This window comes from Conger conger, chromosome 8 (assembly GCF_963514075.1).
Source record: "Conger conger chromosome 8, fConCon1.1, whole genome shotgun sequence".
In the NCBI taxonomy this organism is placed as follows: domain Eukaryota; kingdom Metazoa; phylum Chordata; class Actinopteri; order Anguilliformes; family Congridae; genus Conger; species Conger conger.
The window spans coordinates 13,058,210-13,081,870 of record NC_083767.1 but is presented as its reverse complement, the minus strand read 5'-3'; the positions used below and the strand labels follow the sequence as shown (position 1 = coordinate 13,081,870).

General features: G+C 45.4%; 2 protein-coding genes across 2 annotated transcripts in view; one reads left to right on the top strand and one right to left on the bottom strand.

Annotated features, from left to right (window-relative positions):
• Positions 1–3,328, top strand: part of tbc1d9 (TBC1 domain family, member 9 (with GRAM domain)) — a 28,441-nt gene extending 25,113 nt beyond the window's left edge. Inside the window, exons 21-22 of the mRNA XM_061251438.1 lie at positions 1,077–1,180; positions 1,714–3,328. Coding sequence (XP_061107422.1) covers positions 1,077–1,180; positions 1,714–2,433 — 824 coding nt within the window. The 3' untranslated portion in view covers positions 2,434–3,328. The remainder of the gene's footprint in view (positions 1–1,076; positions 1,181–1,713) is intronic.
• On the bottom strand, positions 3,132–17,823 carry LOC133134879 (protein phosphatase methylesterase 1-like). Its single transcript, XM_061251439.1, has 14 exons — positions 17,795–17,823; positions 17,292–17,391; positions 16,922–17,014; positions 16,608–16,665; positions 16,263–16,314; positions 15,823–15,977; positions 8,332–8,422; positions 8,183–8,248; positions 7,331–7,478; positions 6,636–6,759; positions 5,696–5,740; positions 5,030–5,094; positions 4,623–4,690; positions 3,132–3,625 (listed from the first exon to the last, which is right to left on the bottom strand). Exons 1-14 carry the CDS (start codon positions 17,821–17,823, stop codon positions 3,622–3,624), a joined length of 1,098 nt encoding a protein of 365 aa, XP_061107423.1. The 3' UTR covers positions 3,132–3,621.
• Positions 17,824–23,661: the final 5,838 nt, after the last annotated feature.

The following is a 23,661-nucleotide window of genomic DNA, read 5'->3' as shown; positions in this document are numbered from 1 at the left end:
CTTAAATATTTAATTAGCTCAATCTTATTTTGAGCTGACATTTGCATAAGCACCAGCAACAGCTGCAGACTGCAAGTGTATCCTAAAGATTTTAAGGACAAGAGTGTACCAGTGGAGTTTACAGAGCTGTCAGAAAACTAAAATGGTAAAAAAAAAAAAAAATCAGGACACAGACCATGCCTTCAGGACAAGATTTGTGCAAGACAGATTATGTGCTCTCCAAACCCTGCAGTTTTCCATATTTTGGGAAAGAGGCCCTTCAGATTTTGATTTGCTGCAAGTTTAGTCGTATTATTTAAACAGTTTAGTTGGTGAAATATGAAATTTTTCATCTGCAGCTTTTTAATTCACCAATTGGGCTCTCAGTCTGTGAGAGAGTGGCATTAAATCTGCAGTGCTAATGGAGCACTCCAACAGTTCCAGTAGAAAAGCACTTCTTATTGCCAACTAAACTAGACCGTGCTCTAGCATATCAGTTGAGCTGTCAAATGCTCCATTCAAATGAAGTCCTTAGAAATTTTACGATTGCCAGCGCACAGAGACAGACCACCTACTGTACCTGAACCATTTTACTGTAATTGTGTTACCTGTGGAAGGACACACTTCAAATAGCATTTGGTGGCAAGCATTGTTGTAATTTTGTAATTTACTCAGTCACACTGGAGAGGGTATTGCTCCTCCATTTTGACCTTGATTTCCATTCAGCGGGCCGTGTTATTTTGTCAGCCCCTGAACGCATTGATGTTTTGAAGTGGTTAATTCACTTCATAACCCCATTATTTACAATTGGAGAGAGCATTGTGCCCTGTTGATTTGATGTAGTTTCACTGGAATGTGTAACAAAAACAGACGGCTACAGAGCAGGCCCCTCATCAGACGTCTTCTGGTGGATGTTCACCTGGGCAACACTGGCCATGAGGACTGCTGGTTTTCCACCCTCCCTTTACCTGGGAGTCAGGTGCGAAGACAGTCTGGCTGCTCAGTACCACTAATTACCGGGAACAGAAAAGAAAAACCCGGGCTGGATTTGTAATCAAGGAGCGTGTTCACAATCCCCCCGCCCTTCCTCCCTGCAGTGAAGAAGATGCACACCCCAGACTATCGCACATACTTACGCCTGTGGAACCAGGAGAACAAGTCCAAGCTGGAGAACATGAAGGAACTGCCGAAGCTGAACCAGGTAAAGCACTGTTCACCTGTATTCCTGCTGCATGCATTTATCCCTGAGCTGGGGAAAGCGGTGCTTTGGCCAGGGCGACTGGACATTCAGAGCAGTCCCTCCTGATCTGAGAGCTGTGCTCTGCAGCCTTCCAGCAGGCTGGCTCCATAGTTAGTGTAAACCTTGTCTGTCTGATTTAACACTCATTAAATTATTCGTGTGGGTGTAGTCTAAAGCACTGGTTCATAATCTTTTTAATATAATAACCAAAATTAGAAATGTAGTACCTTTCAGGGACTCATCTAATAGACTTATTACCATCGCCTGGTGGACTACTGACTCATACACAGGACCTACATCACACACTCCTGCGACCCATTTTAAGTCCCTACACAAGGAACACTGGTGTAAAAACACATTCATATTGTATGCAGGTTATTTCAGTTTAAAGACTTGACTTACCCAGTTATTTTATCACACCAAGTTTGTATTGAGTACCATTTCCCTCCCAGTAAGAGAATGGTAAGAGCGTGTGTGTGTGTTTGTGCTCTCAGGGCCAGTTCATCGAGCTGTGTAAGACCCTGTACAACATGTTCAGTGAGGACGCCAGCGAGCAGGAGCTCTACCACGCCACCGCCACGGTGACCAGCCTGCTGCTGGAGATGGGCGAGGTGGGCAAGCTCTTCAACAGCCCCTGCTGCAAGGAGGACGAGGAGGAGGAGGAGGAGGAAGAGGAGGAGCGCCGGGACGCCCGAGAGAGGTGCCGCGGCCAGGGGAAGGAGCGCCCCCGCTTCGCCCCGAAGCCGCAGGGGGGGGAGGAGGAGGGCGGGGCCGGCCAGGAGCGCCCCCCCTGCCCGCAGATGGAGGACATCAAGCTGGAGGACTCCTCGCCCAAAGACACGGCCGTCTCCTCTGCCATGCTCATCTCCGACGACGAGACCAAGGACGACACGTCCATGTCGTCGTACTCCGTGCTGAGCGCCGGCTCGCACGAGCTGGAGGACAAGCTGCACTGCGAGGACATCGCCGACGACACGGTGCTGGTGCGCGCCGGTCACCACGGCGACGGCCTGCCCCACAGCGCCAGCATCGACAAGGACTGGGCCGTCACCTTCGAGCAGTTCCTGGCGTCGGTGCTGACCGAGCAGGCGCTCGTGCTCTACTTCGAGAAGCCGGTGGAGGTCGCGGCGCGCATCACCAACGCCAAGAACGTGCGCAAGGTCGGCCCCCTGACGTCCGCCAGCGACTACGAGATCTCCTCTCTCTCCGGGTGAACAACCCCGCCCTTAAAACTACGTTCTCTCGCGTTCCGTTTTCGCCCTCAGACCTGTGGGAACGTTTGACGGGTCGTCTCTAAACCGTGTGATTTGTTTGTGTATGTGTTCCACTGTTGCATCTCATTGACTGTCTGGTCATAGGAGGACTCTCTCTCTCTAGCCACGTGAAAGTCACTTATTGACATATATTTATAATAAGCGGAATACAAGGTTTGATGCTCTGCTTCATAAAGACTGTAACTGAGGTTTACTTGTTAAGACTGTTATGTTTCCCACAAAGGATCCAGCAGTTTGACACATAGCCATAGAGTAGAAAAAGGGTTTGTCGTTGACTTAGTACAGGAAGGGCAATCCTTCTAAATGTGTCTTCAATATACTAAATGAGCTTGTTCTAATTTATATGGAGTAATGTACAGTATAATACTGTACTATAATAACCTCTTTGATCATGTCAGGCTATGTATTCTGTCTTTGTGATCTGCAATTACTCTTTAACTACAAAGGAAACTGTAATGATGTCCACAGCTGCATCTACTGTAATATGAAATGTAATTCCGTGGTTTGACTACATATCCACTTTGTATAGATTAATGTTATTAGCTGTTGGTTGAAATGTTGTTTTAAACAGGAGCACCCGCACTTTGATTCAGTTTTTTCTTTGTCAGAAAAGGTTTACATTTCTTTCTCTCTTTTATTATGCCTTTGCTCGTCCTTTCAGACTTTTATTCTGAATCTGTACACTCATAGTGAAATCAGCTGGTCTTTTTTTGCTGTATTTTAAACTGCTGTGTTTGTTTCATTGTGAATATTTTAAACATGTATATGGTTTCAAAGCTACTTCAGCTAATAAAAGAATGTAGAAGGAATGATTTAATGCTACAAATCTACAAAATGGCCACCAGTGTTTTTTCATACATAGAATCATTCATACAATGTGTTTTTTATGTGGGTATATATAATGTTATGACAAACATCATTTGTCTCTGCATCTTAGTAGGCCAAAACACAATCTAAATATCCAACATATTCACAAAATACTATTTTAAACAATGACAGTTTATGCTCAACAACTAATTTAGCTGCAAAAGCGTTGAATCCAGGGTGCCGTAGGCTGTAATTGTCGAGATTTTGATGACATAGCAATTCAGGTGAAGGTCGTAAGGATATGCTCCTTGAGGGCTGGTTCTACCTTCAAACAAAAATGAAAGTTACTGAAAATAATATAGAAACTCATAATAACAATATAATAAATAAATAATAATATAGTGACCCATAGTAAGCATGTTCAAGTCCTAAATTCAGTAACCACAGTGCATTTCCTGTTTTTGTTTATTTTTTGTATTTTTGAATTTCTGTTTCTGTGTTGACGTGCTTTGGTCATTTTGGCATCGTGCCGAAACTGCATGCATGCATCGTTGTGTTAGCCACAGTGTGCCCTTTGGTTGGGCTGTGTGTCTCTGGTTAGGCTTTGTGTTGATTATCAAAGGGTAGAGGGGGAGTTACACAGGAAGAGCATATGCACCTGTGTTTTTCACCGCATGAAAGGGTAGGAGGAGCTGTTAAAGAAAAATTAGATCATGCTCAATTGGTGATTTATATCGCTCATTACTTGACATTTTACATTGTGATTAATAGTTATTTTTAAAAGAATTGTCTGTAAACATCTACCATACTCTTCTGTCTGTGAAATGCATAATGCATTGGCAGTGAAGTTTACTTGTACTGATTGGACCTCTTTAATGTTGATTTTATCTCTGGTATATTGTACTGGGTATTTAAAGCATTGAAATAACATACGGTCCATGAGGGCCTTCACAGCTTATTATATTGTAACTGAGGTCAAGTGGTTTTAGCATGGAAAATGGGTCTTAAGAGAGCTGAAATATGTAGGGAAGTTGAACAGGAATATTAGATTTTTTTCATCAAAATCAACATTTTAAATGACTGATAATCAGCACATTGTATTGGACAGTTACCGTACAGGAGGTGTAACAATTGCTATAGTAGTGTTACTGTTTAGTATACAAAAGCGATTGTACGGTGTCTAAATGAGGAAAATGTTCACTTCAGGGTGTGACGATGGATGGCTAAGTCTGCAGGAGTGTTGGCTGAAAGCTGCGCGGTGTAACCGCGTTCAGACCTGGCTGCAGAGAGTCGCCCACACCCTGGAGAAGCAGAGGGCTCACCTTTTCGTTTCGCTTCTCACTTCGGCAAATTTGTGCCTGATCATGAAGCTTGCCAAGGCGTCTGCCACCTGAAACCGAGAGAGACCGCAGTGAGACTCGCACACACAGCCTTTATGCTTCTCACTGCCAGTGTCGTGCAGCAATACAGACTTCAGGGCCACTGCAGCAGCATGCAAAACTAGGGGCGGGTTTCTCAGCCATGGATTAATCCAAGTCCCAGACTAGGCTATTTTTTTCAATGGAGACTTTTTTTTCTTTTAGAGTAGGACTAGGCGTAATCTATATCTGGGGAAACTGTCCCTATATGTTACATATTAAGAATTCACTTTCAGATGTCAAGAAAATATGTTATTAGGGTGAGGATTCAGAGATGCACAACTATGTCTGTGGTGCTCCACGAGTCTCACCTTGTCTGGCATGTCCTCATGAACAGCATGGCCACAAGGGGGCAGCACCTGCATCATGAATTTTCCTGGAAAAAGAAAACAACAGCAGCAGCCTGATTGTTTGAGTTGTGTGAATACACAAATGTAACAAGCTATGTAGAAAAATACTGCACAATTAATATCGATCATAATACTGTTAATGAGGCAAAAACTTTTAACTTTATAAAAGGTCCGTAATAATCTTGCAGTTCCCTTTTTATACCAGTTTGGCATGATGAGAATGTAATTATTACCAATTACGAGTCATGTTTGTCTGTCTATCTATCCATCCATCAGTCTGTCATGATGATCTTTCTCGGCATTTACAGCCCTGTGAATTAAGGAACAACGCAATTGCATAAAAGTTGATATACTGCATGTGCCTCCACTCCCTCGCTGACACGCAGAGGGAGATTTAAAAGTCTGACGGAGCCTGAAGAGAGGACACGCCATCACCCCTCTGATCCCCGGGCTGTCGCTTCCAGCGCGTCTGACAGGCAGCGGTGCATTATGGGCCGTCAGGAAGGAGCGGGCTGACTGGCAGGGCCAGATGACTCTCTGGGGGGAGGGGCCTCCCACCCTGCTGTGCCAGCCCCCTCCTGCTGTGGCTTTGCGTGCGTTCTGTCGGGCCAAGCAGAAACGTCTTACCCTGCATTTGGCCAATGGTCAGGTCTCTGTCCAAGCGGTCAATGCCTGAAATTATAAAAATGATGCTGATTATCATACAAAATCTTTACATAACATAACATAATGATGAGAATATGTGATTCTGCCCCCCAATGCTGTCCATTTTCTGACCACAAATATTTTTTTTATCTTTCTTGCAGCCATTGAATCCAGTGGGACATAATAATCATCGGCAATTAACAACACAGCAATTAAAACACAAATAATAAAGCAGAAATTAACACAAGAACAAAAAGTAGTCAAATTAAGTATGCTTTAAAAAGTGACGACGTAAAAGTGCCTTAGAATCCGTTAAAATGGTAAGGTAACAAATGCAAGGACACTAGTACTGTAGTAATGTACATAGGCCCAAGAAGTTGGGGTGCTGCTGCACCCCCTGCTGACTGGTCGCTTACTGTAATAACGAGAGTTGAGATAAAAAAAAAAGCCTTGGTCACAGTTTCTTAAACATTTAGTCACACTAAAAAAACATTTGAATTAAATTACAGTTGTGATCCAAACAATTAGATAGTAGACAGTCTGGAAATTACTTCTTAATCATTTCTATTTTTTGAAATTGTGTCTTGTGCACACAAACGCCTCGCATTCTAAGAACTAGCTATATAGAATTATGTGAAAAGGCACCATTAGCAGGCAGTTGTTGGTAAAAGTGACTACAAGGTTTAATCAACAAGAGAGTACAACACCAATCACTGCTCTGTTGTATGCTCTTCATTTGGCCTCAGTTAAAATGCATGCTTCTGTCTTCCATTAGTGGCAGCTAATCAATAACCTTATGTTACGGGAATGCAAAAATAACCATTATTTGGCGTTGAGTTTGGTTATTGACGCCACCGTGTGAGTGAGAATGGTATGTGGTGTCGCAGACAATGTGGCTATGCAGGAGAACAGTGACGCGTACCTGCTAGTAATAAGAGCTTCGGGATGTTACAGCTGAGGAACAGATTGGAGATTCCTCTAAACCACCCGTCCCAGTACTTCTCCGCTTTAGAGAGGTCAATCCTCCAGCTGTACACGCTGTGTGGCTGCAATTAACGGCACGTTTAACATCATATACAGCACATTTCAACTTCCCCGAAGTACATTTATTTCAGATTGCTCATTACAGATAACATTTCAGATATTTAATGCAAGGACAAAAAAATAGTTTGTGAATCTAATCCAAACCAGTCAAATCAAATCCTAGGAAATTTTTTCAATGGGATACATATGTGAATAATCTTTTTCTCTCTTCCATAATTTCTGTCAGATCCCATCGCTAAAAAAATCATTTTGCCAGTTCAGGAGCAGGCAGACCAGCAAACACATCTTCCAGAACATGCACCAGCCGCCATTTCCCACTGTTTAGTCCACCAGCAGAGTGGTGTGCTCTCTGTACAGGAGGACACGTCAGTGCAGGTAGACTGCAGTCCCCCAGCTGACCAGAGGGGTCACTGTTGCACAGTGAGGTGAGGTACATCCTTGGCCTCTCTATAACACTATAGCCAGTGACACACAGTGCTCATAACTAGTACCATCACAGTCAGGACTTGGCCAATAATTCTATGTAATCAATACATTGGTCAATAGTCAGCGTAGTAAGTCTTCAGCTCTTACCTCCTGCTCAGCGAGGCTCCCCTCTGATGTGGCACTCTCAGCTTTGTCAGTGACGTAATTCAGGCCGTAAAACTCCTCGTTGCCCTCGGCAAACACGTCGCCAGCTGGACTTGCCTGCTCAGAAGGATCCCCCTCCTCTTCCTCACACCTGCGAGGACAGACACGGCAACCCAGGGCTGTGATGGCAAGCCATGCATCTACCTCCCAGCAGATGGTGCATTTGTGAAATCAAGATTTATTTCTAGGGTTGCCAGATTTATATTTTGTGAAACCTGCCCATACAGAAATCCCTGTATAAACACTAGACTGACATACAGTAGATAACTAAATTAGTTTACTTCTGTATGGGTCGACACCACATGCACATACGTATAGGAGAAAATTTTAAGGTGGTTAAAGGCGGTTGAAATGGACACTTTTATGGACTGCATTTAATTTGTGTGATGCATGACATAATCAGCATTAAGTGCAGGAGTTGCCCTCTGTGGTTGAACCCACAATCACAGACACCCAGGAAGTCAAATGCCCCAAATGGGATAAATGTGCTGTTGTGTTTGTATATTTAAAAGTTTTAAAGTTTTCCCGCAGGTGTGTAGAGCCAAAACCGGTCATGAGAAAAAAAGGTGCTGCAAACATTCTGCAATTATACCTATCTGCTAAAGTATATTTCTTCTAACTGCACAATTACATTGTGCAAAGAGACAATGTTCAATTGCAAAATTAGAATATTTGTATATTTAACAATGTGGAATATAAAAAGGTTAGACAGTTACTGTAAATGTATAAAATGCATAGAGAATACCGCCTATTCAGAAAATAAATGTAATACATACGTACATACATGCGTCCTACCTTTGCACTTGGCCAACCATTGAGACCTTTGCTGACTCCAGGTTTCTGACTTGTCCGCTTTTGACACTAGAAAAAAGCGAGGAGGGACGGACTGAAACCACACGACCAAGCAGCACCTGTGGAAGGAGGGGAGCCTGCAGCATACACACCTCCACTCGATGGCATGCTCAATTGATTTGAAAGTCTTGGGTCTTCCCCTGAGAAAGTTTTGCATGCTGTGGAGCACGTCCATGGCACTTCCTGAAAAACGGAGGACTGTCCATCATACACAGCTAACCGACAATACGCACTGAATTTACATTGTAACTGTTATGTCACTGAGGTTATGGAATGCGGGTGCTACGCTAACTGACAATGTGGACTGAATTCATATTGAAACTAATGCCATTGCAGTTATGGAATGCGTGTGCTACGCTTACTGACAATATTCACTGAAGTTACATTGTAACTCTAATGTGTGCGTGTTATGGTAAATGGCTTCATACAAAACATTCATTTACATTGCGACTACAATATGCATCACGGCAGTTGCCTTTATGCAAAACTAATTTACATTGTGATTACGACAGGCTTGTTTTCTGCTAATTGCCTGCATTCAAAATGGGTTTACAATGTGATCATTAGTGGGTGTGAATTAAGCTATGCTGCTAATTTCCCTTGTAATTATGTGACAGTTGTGCTGTGGTAACTGTTTTTATTCCAAACTAATTTGTGCTGCAATTACAGCATATGTGTGTGTTTGTGTTTGTATGTGCGTGTGCCTGTCTATGTATTTGTGTGTGTGTGTGTGTGTATGCGTGTGTGTTTGTGTGCATGTTTATAGGTGTGTGTGCCTGTGTGAGTGCATGTGCGTGTGCCTGTGTTTGTGTGTGTTTGTGTGTGTGCCTATGTCACGTTTCAGGTCTGTCTCGCCATGTTTTATGTTGATTTATGTTTATTCATGTTGTCTTAGTCACGTAGTGTCTTATCATGTATTATGTTAGTCTAGGTTCGTCATGTTGTTTAGTTTATTTCTTGTTACGATTTATTTTCTCGTCATGTCTAGTTATGTTTCGTTACGATTATATTACCTGGTTATGTTGAGTGATTATCGTCTTAGTTTCGCTTTGTGTTATGTTTCGATGCATGTTTATTGTTACGTTAACTGGTCGTTGTTATGCATACACTTTTACATGTTTTTCCGCAAACCTTGCGTGCCGCCTTTTCTCTCTCTCTCTCTCTCTCTCGTTCTGTCCTTCACTCCCCTAGTGTTTCTATTTGTCTATTTACTAAAACTACTAACGCTAGATCAGGATTGGGTAGAAACTAACAAGACTAATCATGTGTTCATGTTACCTTACGTTTCTCGTGCATGTCATTTACTAATTTACTAATGCTAGGGCAGGATAGGTTTATTACTAACGATTACTAATCTCCTTGTTAAACTTGTCATCCATCGCACCTGTTTTCCATTTCCTTGCTACGCTCTAACTAATTGTCTACACCTGTCTACACCTGCATTTATATCCCAGTCGCGCAACTGTTCACTGCGAAATTGTCTGCCTCTGTTTACCACGCAACTCTTGAGCATTATTTACTGTTTGATTACACGTTACGATCCACGCCTGTTTACTGACCATCGATTATTGATTTCTGTTTTGTGACCTTCGTTTTGTTTCTTGACTACGTCCCCGCCTACCGTTTTTGTACTTTTGCCCCGCTGATTGTTTCATGGTTTCGACTCCTGCTTCGCCCACGACTACGCCTCTGCCTGCCGTCCGCCTGTTCATCTGCCCCGCTGACAGCTCTCCTGCTACCGGACCTCCCTGCACGCCTACCGACTACGAGATTGCCTCTTCCCTCGGCACCATGCTTTTTGTTTGTTTTGTATTTGTTTGGCTGGATCTTCGTGTATGGACTTTGCTTGTGTTGACTACGCTCCTGGGACTCGTCCCGAATAAAGCCCTAACGGGACTTTATTTTACTATTGTTTCTGAGTCGTGCATTTTGGGTCCAACCCCCACGCACCCGTCTCAGAACAATTTCGCCACTATGGACCCTGCTGACTCAACTGCCATGTTCCACGCCCTCCAGGAACAAGGAGCCATCGTCCGGCAGCATTCACAAGGAATCTCCGAGCTTCACCTAGAGATTCGTGAACTGTGTGCAGAGATGAGGAGGCTCGCCGTTGCGGTCCTGCCACAACCACGGGAGGAACCCACCCACCCACCCACTTCCCCGGCGGTCAACCCCTCGGGAGCCTGGCAATTCCGGGAGCCCCAACAACCCCCCCTGGAGAGGTTCGGTGGAGAACCTGAAAGGTGCAAGGTGTTCCTACTCCAATGCGAGTTTGTATTCAAACAACAGCCCCAGACCTACAACAGCGACGACCGTCGGATTGGATATGTGATGGGACTACTCAAGGGGAGGGCGTTGGATTGGGCTACGGCGGTGTGGTCCGGGGATTCTTTCCCTCCTCGTTACCCAGTCTTCGCCGACGAGATTCGAAAGGTGTTCCAACACGCATCCAGCGACCAGGAGCCATCCCAGAGACTGATTGCTCTGCGCCAGGGACGGAAGACCGCGGCAGACCACTCCATCGACTTCCGCACCCTCGCAGCAGCTACTAGTTGGAACGATGCAGCTTTGGCGAATCTCTTCCTGGCCAGCCTGAGCGAGACGCTCCAGGACGAGTTGGCGCGACTGGACCCCATCACCCAGCTCGACCAACTCGTGCGCACCACGATCATCGTGCGCACCTGGACAACCGCGCCAGACAACGCCGGTCGGAGAGACCGATCCTTCCCGGCAACCCGTACCCCAGGCAGGGCCCAAGTCCTCGACGAGAGGAGCAGCAGTCGGAGGGATCCGAACCCATGGACCTGTCCCGGGCCGGTACCAGGGTCTCTTCCGAGGAACGAGCACGCCGCAGAACCACCGGTTCGTGCTTCTACTGTGGGAGGCCGGGTCACACCCAGGCTCGGTGCTCCTTCAGGACCAGGCGACCAGTAGAGGTGAGAGCAGTCGACAGGCATGAGGGTGCTGACAGAGAGAACCATCGTCCCACGCTCACCACGCTGTTGATTCTTCCCGACAGAACAACCCGGATTAACGCGTTGGTGGATTCTGGAGCGGACGCCAATCTCATCGACGAAGTGTTGGTGTCCGAACTGAACATCCCCACCCTCCCTCTACCCCACCCTGAGAATGCGCAGTCGCTGGATGGAAGGACTTTCTGCCGCATGACGCACATTACTATTCCCTGTCAACTGGTCATTTCTGGGAACCATCGAGAGATGATCCAGTTCCGCATCATCCAGTCCCCCAATGACCAACTCATCTTGGGATTACCCTGGCTCCAGAAACACAACCCCACGATCAACTGGAGTTCCAATCAAGTTCAAGCCTGGGATTCTAGATGTCATCTGTCCTGCCTGCGTTCCGCTCCACCACCAGCAGAGGGAGCACCAGCTCCACCACAGACTCCCAAGCCCTCCCTGGAAAGGGTTCCCATACCTTACCATGACCTGGGCGCAGTGTTCTCCAAGATACAAGCGCAGTCTCTGCCGCCTCATCGACCCTACGACTGCGCCATCGAGCTCCTTCCTGGTTCGTTACTTCCCTCAAGTCGCCTTTACAACGTCTCCAGACCTGAAAGGGAGGCTATGGAGACATACATCCGTGACTGCCTGGCTAACGGACTAATTCGCCCTTCTTCCTCTCCCGTCGGTGCGGGATTCTTCTTCGTCCAGAAGAAGGATGGCTCCCTACGCCCGTGCATCGACTACAGGGAGCTGAACAACATCACGGTGAGGAACAAGTATCCTCTGCCCCTGATGGACTCCGCGTTCCACCCACTTCACGAGGCCACCATCTTCACCAAGCTGGATCTTCGCAACGCGTACCACCTGGTCCGGATCCGTGAGGGCGATGAATGGAAGACCGCCTTCAATACCTCTCTCGGACACTTTGAATACCTGGTCATGCCATTCGGCCTCACCAATGCTCCTGCTGTGTTCCAGGCCCTGGTGAATGACGTTCTTCGGGACTTGTTGGGTCGCCATGTGTTCGTCTACCTGGATGACATCTTGATCTACTCCACTAATGCCAAGGATCATGAAAACCACGTCAGGCAAGTTCTACAAAGGCTTCTAGAAAACAAATTGTTTGTCAAGGCAGAAAAGTGCGTCTTCCACTCCGACACAGTTGAGTTCCTTGGGTTTATCCTTGAGAAGGGACAGATCAGGGCGGATCCCAAGAAGATTCTGGCGGTCACCGACTGGCCCACACCCACCTCACGCAAGCAACTCCAGCGCTTCTTGGGATTCGCCAATTTCTACCGAAGGTTCATCCGTTCCTATAGCCAAGTGGTTTCCCCTCTAACCAAGCTCACGTCCCCAGCGGTGCCATTCCGGTGGAGCCCCGAAGCTGAGACGGCCTTCACCAAGGTCAAGAGACTGTTCGCTTCCGCTCCCATCCTGGTCCCCCCCTGACCCCACCCGCCAGTTTGTGGTCGAGACGGATGCTTCCGACACAGGGGTGGGAGCAGTGCTCTCTCAGGTGGCGGCCGCTGACAACCGACTACACCCCTGCGCCTTCTTCTCCAAGAAGCTGTCCCCGGCGGAGAGGAACTACGACGTTGGAAACCGTGAGCTGCTGGCAGTCAAACTGGCGCTGGAGGAGTGGAGACATTGGCTGGAGGGGGCCGAGAAGCCGTTCATCGTTTGGACCGACCACAAGAACCTGGCATACCTCCAGACAGCCAAAAGGCTGAATTCTCGACAGGCGAGATGGGCGCTGTTCTTCGGGAGGTTCAACTTCTCTCTGACCTACCGTCCAGGTTCAAAGAACGTTAAGCCCGATGCCCTGTCCCGTCAATTCAACACCTGTTCTGAGCGTGAGATCCCCGAGAACATCCTTCCTACCTCCTGCACCATCGGATCTGTCACGTGGAAGATCGAGGTGGTGATCCAGAGGGCTCTACGGGAGGATCCCGATCCCAGGTCCAACCCCGGATTACGCCTATACGTCCCCTCAGCCGCTCGGACACAGGTGCTGCAATGGGCCCATTCATCCCTCCTCTCCTGCCATCCCGGCTTTACCCGCACCTTGGCGGTGCTGAAGCGGAGATTCTGGTGGAGTGCCATGATCCCCGACACCAGACGCTTCATCAAGGCTTGCACCACATGCGCCAGAAGCAAAGCATCTCACCAGGCCCCTGCTGGACTGCTTCAACCATTGCCGGTGCCCAGCCGACCCTGGAGTCACATCGGAGTGGACTTCGTGACCGGACTTCCCCTTTCCGAGGGTAACACCACCATCCTGACGGTGGTGGACCGATTCAGCAAAGCGGTACACTTCATCCCCCTGGCTGGATTGCCCACCGCCCAAGAGACCGCGGATGTGCTGGTGAGAGAGGTGTTCCGCATCCACGGACTTCCATCAGACATCGTATCTGACCGCGGCCCCCAATTCATTTCCCAAGTCTGGAAAGCGTTCTGCGTGGTCCTCGGGGCCACAGCTAGCCTCTCTTCGGGCTACCACCCTCAATCCAATGGCCAAACTGAGAGGGCCAATCAGGACCTGGGGGCCGCTCTACGCTGCGTATCGGCCAAGAACCCAGCCGGCTGGAGCAAGATGCTTACCTGGGTCGAGTACGCTCACAACACTTTACCCTGCGCTGCCACCGGGAAATCACCTTTTGAGGTCTCCCTGGGCTACCAACCTCCACTGTTCCCTGACCAAGAAGCCGAGATCGCTGTTCCCTCCCTCGCCCTCCACATGAAACGGTGCGCCAAGGTTTGGAGGGATGCCAAGGCCGCGCTGCTAAGCACGGCAGACCGCAATCGGCGTTTTGCTGATCGCCACCGCACTCCAGCTCCAGTCTACAAACCAGGTGACTCCGTCTGGCTGTCCACTAAGGACATTCCCCTCCAAGCCACCTCTCACAAGCTACAACCCCGCTTTATTGGTCCCTTTAAAATCCACAGTATCATCAACCCTTCCTCTGTTAAACTGTCACTCCCTGCTTCCCTTAAGATTCACCCCACATTCCATGTCTCATGTATTAAGCCTGTATCCTCTCACCCCATATGTCCCCCGGATCCCCCACCACCTCCCCCCCGCATTATTGACAACCACCCCGCATTCACGGTTAAGAAACTCTTGAACATTCGTAAGAGGGGCCGTGGGGTGCAATACTTGGTTGACTGGGAGGGCTATGGCCCTGAGGAGCGTTCCTGGGTCGCTCCCAGTCTCATTCTGGACAAATCGCTCATCAGAGACTTCCATCGTGACCACCCTGATAAATTCCAAGGACCGCCAGGAGTCGGTCGTTAAGGGGGGGGTCCTGTCACGTTTCAGGTCTGTCTCGCCATGTTTTATGTTGATTTATGTTTATTCATGTTGTCTTAGTCACGTAGTGTCTTATCATGTATTATGTTAGTCTAGGTTCGTCATGTTGTTTAGTTTATTTCTTGTTACGATTTATTTTCTCGTCATGTCTAGTTATGTTTCGTTACGATTATATTACCTGGTTATGTTGAGTGATTATCGTCTTAGTTTCGCTTTGTGTTATGTTTCGATGCATGTTTATTGTTACGTTAACTGGTCGTTGTTATGCATACACTTTTACATGTTTTTCCGCAAACCTTGCGTTCCGCCTTTTCTCTCTCTCTCTCTCGTTCTGTCCTTCACTCCCCTAGTGTTTCTATTTGTCTATTTACTAAAACTACTAACGCTAGATCAGGATTGGGTAGAAACTAACAAGACTAATCATGTGTTCATGTTACCTTACGTTTCTCGTGCATGTCATTTACTAATTTACTAATGCTAGGGCAGGATAGGTTTATTACTAACGATTACTAATCTCCTTGTTAAACTTGTCATCCATCGCACCTGTTTTCCATTTCCTTGCTACGCTCTAACTAATTGTCTACACCTGTCTACACCTGCATTTATAGCCCAGTCGCGCAACTGTTCACTGCGAAATTGTCTGCCTCTGTTTACCACGCAACTCTTGAGCATTATTTACTGTTTGATTACACGTTACGATCCACGCCTGTTTACTGACCATCGATTATTGATTTCTGTTTTGTGACCTTCGTTTTGTTTCTTGACTACGTCCCCGCCTACCGTTTTTGTACTTTTGCCCCGCTGATTGTTTCATGGTTTCATGCCGTCCGCCTGTTCATCTGCCCCGCTGACAGCTCTCCTGCTACCGGACCTCCCTGCACGCCTACCGACTACGAGATTGCCTCTTCCCTCGGCACCGTGCTTTTTGTTTGTTTTGTATTTGTTTGGCTGGATCTTCGTGTATGGACTTTGCTTGTGTTGACTACGCTCCTGGGACTCGTCCCGAATAAAGCCCTAACGGGACTTTATTTTACTATTGTTTCTGAGTCGTGCATTTTGGGTCCAACCCCCACGCACCCGTCTCAGCCTATGCATGTGCCGGTGTGTGTGTGTGTACCTGTGCCTGTGTGTGTGTGTGTGTGTGTGTGAGAGAGTGTGTGTGCCTGTCCATGTGCATGTGCATGTGCGTGTGCATGTGTGTGTGTGTGCCTGTGTGTGTATGTGAGAGAGTGTGTGTGCCTGTGCATGTGCGTGTGTGTGTGTGTGTGTCCATGTTTACAGTTGTGGCATGAACACTCTCTCCTCACCTTCCACCACGTCGATGACCACCAGCCCCACCACACTGGGGAGCAGGGTGCTGCTGGACGTGTGGATGGCTATGGCCCCTCCCATGCTGTGGCCCACCAGGATAATGGGAGGCAGGTTCTCTCCAAACGTGGCTCGCACCACACTGGCCACATCTCTGCTCACGCACAGACACACACACACACACACACACACACACACACACACATGCACATGCACAGACACACACACACACACACACACACACAAATGCACACACAGGCACAGGTACACCCACACACAGGCACACGCACAAACGCACATGCACACACATGCATGCACACACACATACACACCCACAGACACACACACACACCTCAGAATCCACCTCCGACCCGCACGTCAGCATGGGGGAGCAGCAGTATGTCTGAAAATAACACTGAGAAGCATTGTGAGGTCTCACCGGGACATGGTCTGCGTCGATAGGTCATCTGAGTGCCGCACTTGAGTGGCACCTGTGTAACCCGGGAGATGGGCACAAGCATTATACAGATGTGGTATAACAAAACACTTGATTTATATTTTCCACGATATGATTACATTTTTCAGTTAATGTAGGAGTAGATACCTACATAACCTGAAAAAAAAAACATAATCATAATGTGTTTAATCACAAATGGTTCTAATGAAAAAGGGTTTTCCGGAATAAAATTGGCAGATATGCGCAGATAGCTTGCCTTCCCTGTACTGTTATGCATGTACAGAAGCCATATGTAATGTTTGAGCGGATCTGCAGTTCTATCCTTACCATGACCTCGAAGGTCCATTGCCAACACCCTGCAGGTGACTCTGCTTGCCATAGCCGCCTGAGAGAAACATAAACATAGAAACTCATTATGGAGAAACCAGGCACCATTTTCTTTTCTGTAAATGTACCCATGCAGCATCGCACTTCAAATACCCTCATGCATCACAGTTATGCACTGAAACTCAGCTGACGTCAATATATGCTAAAAACAAGCAATGTAATTTACCATCAATACTTTTATCAAGGGCTGTTGCCTTGGTAACGTGGCACAAACAGAGTATAGAAGGAGTGGGAAAGTGAGATATGTCACTTACAGTGAAGACTGCCCAGGACAGGGCAGAGTGGCCGCCTCCATGTAGAAGAACCAGGAGTGGCCCGTCGTGTCCGCTCTTATAGACGCGAAAGACGTGACAATTTTGTTAAGAAGAAATCCATTGAGCTTATTAGCAATGAAGCGGCAACTGCTGTTGAAATCAAGAAAGGACTATGGAGGATTTTTCATAAGTGCTACCTTTGGGAATCCTTGTAAATGAACACAAGGATTCTGAGCTCTCTTTTATGAGGGTGAGGAATGTCTGAAATTTGAACGCTAATAGAATGTGTGGTTGGTCTTATGACATTTAGATCTCTGACATTTAGATCTGAGGAGGCAAGAGGCGCTGTTTCAGATTTGTGCAAGGATATGTCTTTGTTTTCCGCCGATCCCACAACAACATCATCCATCATCTCGTAGTACTCGTTCCAGGACACAGGGGAATAGTCTTGCTTTCTTACCACACCATGGCTGCCAGGAAAACAAGCCTTGTGAGGACGTTGAGAAATGTACAACTCCCCTAATGCTAAACTGGTAAAGTGTCTGCATTTATACTCAGTGAGCACTTTATTATGATAATTAACAACATTACTACTAATATTATCATGAATATTGACCTAATGATAGTAGACCAATAATAGTATTGACCTTTGCATGCAAGTATTTAAGTGTATTATACAAAAAAATATTCAAGCAATAATATCAACCTTCGATGTAATAGATATTTCCTTGAAGTCCCTTTTAAAACTGAATTTAGTGTATAAGAATGCCTTGTATCAAAGCACTTTAAATAAAGGCCCAGCATGCTCTCTCCCAGCTAATTCCTCCTCTTTGCTGGGAGCACTGCGGAAAAGGAAGAACACAAATCGCTTACTTCTCCGCGTCAAAGTTCTCTTCCCACATTTTGCACAGGAGGCCGGCAAAGTTGATTCAGGTGGCAGGGAGAAAAGGAGAGCGCTGTCCTCCAAGGCAAACCCGAATGCCACACACACGCGGAAACTGCAAACAGCCCCCAGATCCTCGGCATATGTCAAGTGTTCATGTGGACATTGAGTGGACAGATGGTGCGGACAGTTACCACCATCGTGACACCCTGTTAGTCGTGTTTGATTTCAGGAGGTATTAGGATGTATGATACTATATGAGTGCATTTTCCATCAAATCGACTGTTTTATGGATTATTACCTGTTTACGAAAGGGATTGTAGGGCATTGCACATAAGTTTGCCTCTCTGCACACCCCCAAAAGGAAACAGACTGTGTTTACCATGTTGACATAGGGTCAGCAAGCCTTGATGAAAAGACAGTTCTCGTCAGTACAGGACTATTGCTCCCATCATTGTGCTGCCTCTGCGCAATTCTGCCACCTCAGTGCAACGCTCCCAGAACTGATGAGTTGAAATAGCACTGTATAAACCATGGGTTTTCCACATACAGAGTTTGGTGTCTTTAGATAGCTAATGATGTGGGAAATAGTTTGGTGTCATTGGTGGTGTAGTACACTGGTTGCTGAATAAAGATCTTGTAGGAATAAACCACAGGTAATGCAAGTTACCTGTGAGTCAGCATCCAGCTGTAATACAAAGGTTAACCAGGTTTGTTGGACATACAGAGATGACATCAGCAGGACCATTATTGTTACCTCCGTCTTTATTTGTTGTTTTTCCTGAAAAACCCTGGGTATATAGAGGGAAACGTGGAATGGTTCGAGGAGACTCGCTAATACGATCTCCTGCGCACTATTTGCGTATAGCCATTTATATTACAACTTGTAATTCTTGTAACACATTGTCATTCTATTTCTGCAATGCACATTGTTTAATAAATTGTATTAATTTGAACCTGCATCCACTTGGCTCGCACCACTGCACACATAGCAGTTTACAGTCCTAACACACATAGACAACCTAGGATACCTGCACCCCGTAGTCACTCGCCTATACACCAGTGCCGTCACAAGATACATACTAAGTGTATCATTGTAGGCTATACATTGCCACAGGTACGTCCGCACGCAGGTACGTCTATACAAATAGATAGCGAAATAGACATTTGCAGTTCCTTTTGTATTACTGTTAGAGCAGAGGAGCAGTTGAACTTATCTTTTGGAGTCAGATAAACGAGAACAAAATAAAATTAACCCTGTTCCAGTAGCATTGGTCAGACTACACGCGTTTCCTTCACCTCTTGGATATTTCCGCCTTTTGGTGTATTTGGGGGGTTTCCTACAGGATGCAGTTTTTCTGTTGCCATAACAAGGAGAGCATTTCAATATTTCAACATTGCGTTACATTTGTCCCCACCCACAGCCAGATTAATAATATTTTTTTAAACATTTAAAAAATGTTTTACAATATCTTCTTTTCAGCATCACCATCCACAAGTGGAAATGCTGAAGTCATTAATTCAAAATAATGGGGTCAACAATCTCCTGGCAGTTTACAGAAAATGTAGAGCGCTGCAGAAAGCGAATGTTATTCTCTCTCAAGAGGTTGTTTGTTTCGGGTCAACGATCGACAGACTCGGATCTCTGCCCTCCATGAGTCCTCTCGGTCTTCTCAGGTGCCGGTGACAGTCATTGCTTGTTCCCTAGCAACTGAGCCCATTATAATCAGCTCCAAATGGATTAGATCCGGCTTCTGCCACAAACTCCACTTTTAGACATTATTGTTCACTGTCTGACTGGCTGGAATCAAACATCACCCCCTTTTTATAAATGCAAGATCTTTAAAGGTTACACTCTCAAACTGACTCTTACAACATCAAATGATCCTGATTTGTACACATTTTGTTTCTGCTTTGGAATTGCTGTTCCAAGTTTCCCTATTTAATTTCTGACAGCAGCAGGACTATGACTCAAACATAGGAACATAAGCAGGGATTTAAATTGTTTCAGCCACATCAGCAATGCTAGACCTACCCTGCACAGATTCCCCTCAACAGATACATGTCCAATCATAGATCTAACCCCAATGAACCATGATAAGGTTATCAGAGCTGAGTCTGAGTGTAAATGATATTTACTTGAAAGTGAGAATGAAATGAAGGTTTAGAAAATAGGGGGAAATTCAAACAAGTGCCACAAACATGTGCTGCATGTAAGTGATTGTATTTTAGGGCTTTTCTGTTTCAGAAGTAAGCCAAACAATATACCAACAAAAACAAGCTGTTTAGAACATCATTAAGAAGAAAGAACACAGGGATTAGAAAAGCTCTGGCTATAACAACATGTCTCCATTCACATTTTGGCCCGAATTGGCAATACAAACACAACTGGAACACAGTGCGCCTTGAGCGATAATTGAATTGCAAAGGCCCAATTCAAGCTGGCCGATGCGTCATTTGTTCACAAACATGGTCATATTCCATAGCCTGTGCTGTGCCAGCGAAGTGGCTTTAAACTGGTCGGACCCTCTGGCCAAGAGTTCATGACCTGCATTATGCAATCGAATACACTTTGTCATATTGATGCTCTTTTTTTTGCCCACCTATCTTTTGGGGAGGTAGAATATTTGAGAGAAGCCAGCCAATGAGAAATGGCGTAGGCCCTTGTGGTTGCTTTGTTTGTCTGAGCAGAGCGTCACGCACATGCCCTTTCACCTCTAAAAGGAACAGGGTATACCTAGATTTCCTATCAGCCCTCAGGAAGAGCAGTGGTAAAAGGTACAGAGTGATACCTGGTACACGTACATTCTGATAATTCGTGATACATTTGGAATATTTTAAATAGATTTTTAAAATGTTTTTTTGTAAAAAGACATTTAAAGAAGTGCTACTTGGATCTGAGCTAGTGATGGTCAGACAAACAGAGACTCTTTGGTAAGTGGGTACAACAATACTAAAAACTTCAGGAGATAGTGCCAACAATGTAAAAACATGTACAGCATATATAAACATGGATCTCAGATTACCAAGGCAAATATGAAAGTGGCTACAAAATTAAACACCAGTGACCAACTCGCATCCACCAATTAAGCACACAAAGCATACATAAATGTGAGAATAACAATAACTGGACAATTGTCAGTTGCACCACAAAGGCTACTCAAATCAGTGGGTATGGAATATGGGGGGGGGGGGGCATATACAAAAAAGAAACCAATAGTCGCTACTATTAGTGACAATTGGTTCACAGTTGACAGCTCTGCCTTCAGAGTTAACAATGGTCTGCCTCTACTCGGCACGGGATTAACACAGTAAGTGCTTATCAGTTGTCCTTGTAAGTGTTTGTGCAGCCTCATTCGAAACAACACATGCCTTCATCCATATTCCTGATCAAATACAGGGGGCTGCAGAAATTTGCACCCCTGGTTTAAATGTGTTACAATGAATCTGTATGTGATCAAAAGCAAACCTAAACACTAAATGGTACAGAGTTAAACACGAGATCTTTTAAAGCATTACTTTTTATTTTATAAATTATAAAAAGGGAAAAGGGCCCTGTGCAAATGTTTGGGAACCCTTTTGGATTATTCTTTGTCACTTTTTTTTTTTTTGTTCATATATGATTACTAATGCCCACACCCTGGTGATTTACTAGTTAGGGCTTCAATCAGGTGTCAAGTGAGTATAATTCCAGGGTTGAACTTTTTATTCTGAAGTAACTCCATGCCTTCTAAAGTATCCCACTGCAGTGGCTGTTCTGTCTGGTGTTAACACCTGTTCCCCTAATCCTTGTCCAAGGAAGCGTCTGAAGTATGCATTGAGAAAACATTGAGAAGCCTGAAACCTTTTGGAACAATGTGCTTTGGACTGATGAAACCAAAATTGAACTTTTTGGCCACCATCAAAGAAGGTATGTTTGTAGAAAAATAGGTGACGCCTTTGTAGAAAATAACACCTTGTGTTATGGAGGTAGATCCATTATGCTTTAGGGTTGTGTGGCAGCTGGGGGCATAAGAAATATTGCATGAGTGGAAGGAAGACTGGATTCCACCAAATATCAAGAAGTTCTAGAGAGTAATGGTCAAAGGTCAGTCCAGACATTGAAGTTGAAGAGAGGTTGGGTATTCCAGCAAGACGTTAATCCAAACCATACCTCAAAATCAACCATGAAGTACCTCCAGGAAAGACGGATGTATGTTTTGGAATGGCCGCCACAGTTCCCAGACTTGAATATTATTGAAAATATGTGGAGAGATCTCAAACATGCTGTACATGCAATGGGGCCAAAGAATATTTCTGAGTTAGAGGTGTCCTGTCAGGAAGAATTGGGGGGAGTCCAAAAGGGAGAATGGAAAGACTCTTAGCCGCTACAGGGAGTGTTTACGAGCTGTTATAGTTGCCCAAGGAGGAGTTACAAAGTACTAATTTACAAGGTTAATATCTCATATCTTGATGTAGTTTTGACTATTCATGATGTTCCCTGTTCTCTGTTATATAACCCATAGTTTATAATTCCTGTGAAGATACTGTGCATTCATATACTCATTGAAGGTATGCTCAGGTCAAAAGGATTCACTGCAATTAGTGTGATAGAAATTAACCATGTTGTTTCCCATTAATGCATAGTGTAGTTACAGTGGCTGGATTTGATTGGGAGTGCTAATATGGTAGTAGATAGGAGGAGTATACTTATGGTATGTCCATTGCTCTCAGTGGGTAAAGGTGCTGGTAGCCTATATGCTGATCAAATCCTTATCAATATATTGACTAGAATACAACATATGTTTGGCTGAACATGGGTAAAACGTAGCTAGTTATGTTCACTGTGGACTCTTTTTCTCCATGTCTCACCAGAAACCGTATCCATTATTCGGTTTAGAGTGTGTGCAGACTAATAAACCCGCCCACCCCCGGGGATCACCGGCGTACGAGCTGAATTTCTGCCGTCATTAGTGAAGCTCTGACGAATCCGGGTTTCTGTTCATCGGGCATGACGCAAGGAAAAAAACAGCCGGACAGATTTAATCGAACTTGTGTAGCTATTTAAACATCGCCTTTTAGAGCAAAGGTGAAACGGCCTTCTTTCAGTGAGAATTCTGAGAAAAACTATTCGCTTCACTATGTATTTCACCAGCAAATGTTTAATCTGATAAAGAAAGGCCTGAAACATATATCGTTATTTTCCTTACAACTGTTACATTCCCGCTCTGGTAGCCTATAGTTTTACAGACTGACCAGTTATATTCCTTGAGAATTTATACAAGCGTTGGTTTTGTGCAATACGGCTCAAGATAGCAGTTCGGCTGCTTCTGGTTCTGACTGCCAGACATTATTAGGGGGTTGCATAATATTCAGAGGTCTATTCTGTGGCAATGCTGCTATCAGTGCTCCTTTGAACTTGGGCCATAAACGCCATGAAATTATTTTAAATGATGTGGGACCAGCAGCTAAAGCAGATGCGTATTTATGGTTACAGTCTAAAGCGTGATAGGCTGTCCACTGAACCTCCAAAATGTAATGGTCACTAATTTACACTGTACCCGGGAACCCGAAATGGTGTACATTATTGACACTATCTGGCGAAAATTGTGACTGGGACTGTATGTTATAAATCACCTTGGGCCTTTACAACCCTCGAATGCATTCTTAACTTGTAAAAAGCACACCCTCAATTCTATTGGCTGTAGAGTGGCAAGCCCCTATTGCCTCATCAGAGTATGATAGAATCAGCAAAAATTCTGCGTAACAGCTTCAGCACAGCGTACTGATTATCCATGTGGGTAACAACAGAGACTATTCGATGTTTCATTGAGGTTTTAGACATTAGCATTTGAGTTTAAATGTACTTTTTATTGCT

Bases quoted from the DNA above. Each gene is read 5' to 3' on its own strand.
- LOC133134879 (XM_061251439.1), bottom strand. From the start codon at position 17,823: ATGTGGGAAGAGAACTTTGACGCGGAGAA. The intron at 8,249-8,331 runs GTGTGTATGCTG...GCTTTTTTCTAG, and splicing joins GAGCATGCCATCGAGTGGAG to TGTCAAAAGCGGACAAGTCA. The intron at 5,095-5,695 runs GTAAGACGTTTC...TTCTTTTTCCAG, and splicing joins GACCATTGGCCAAATGCAGG to GAAAATTCATGATGCAGGTG.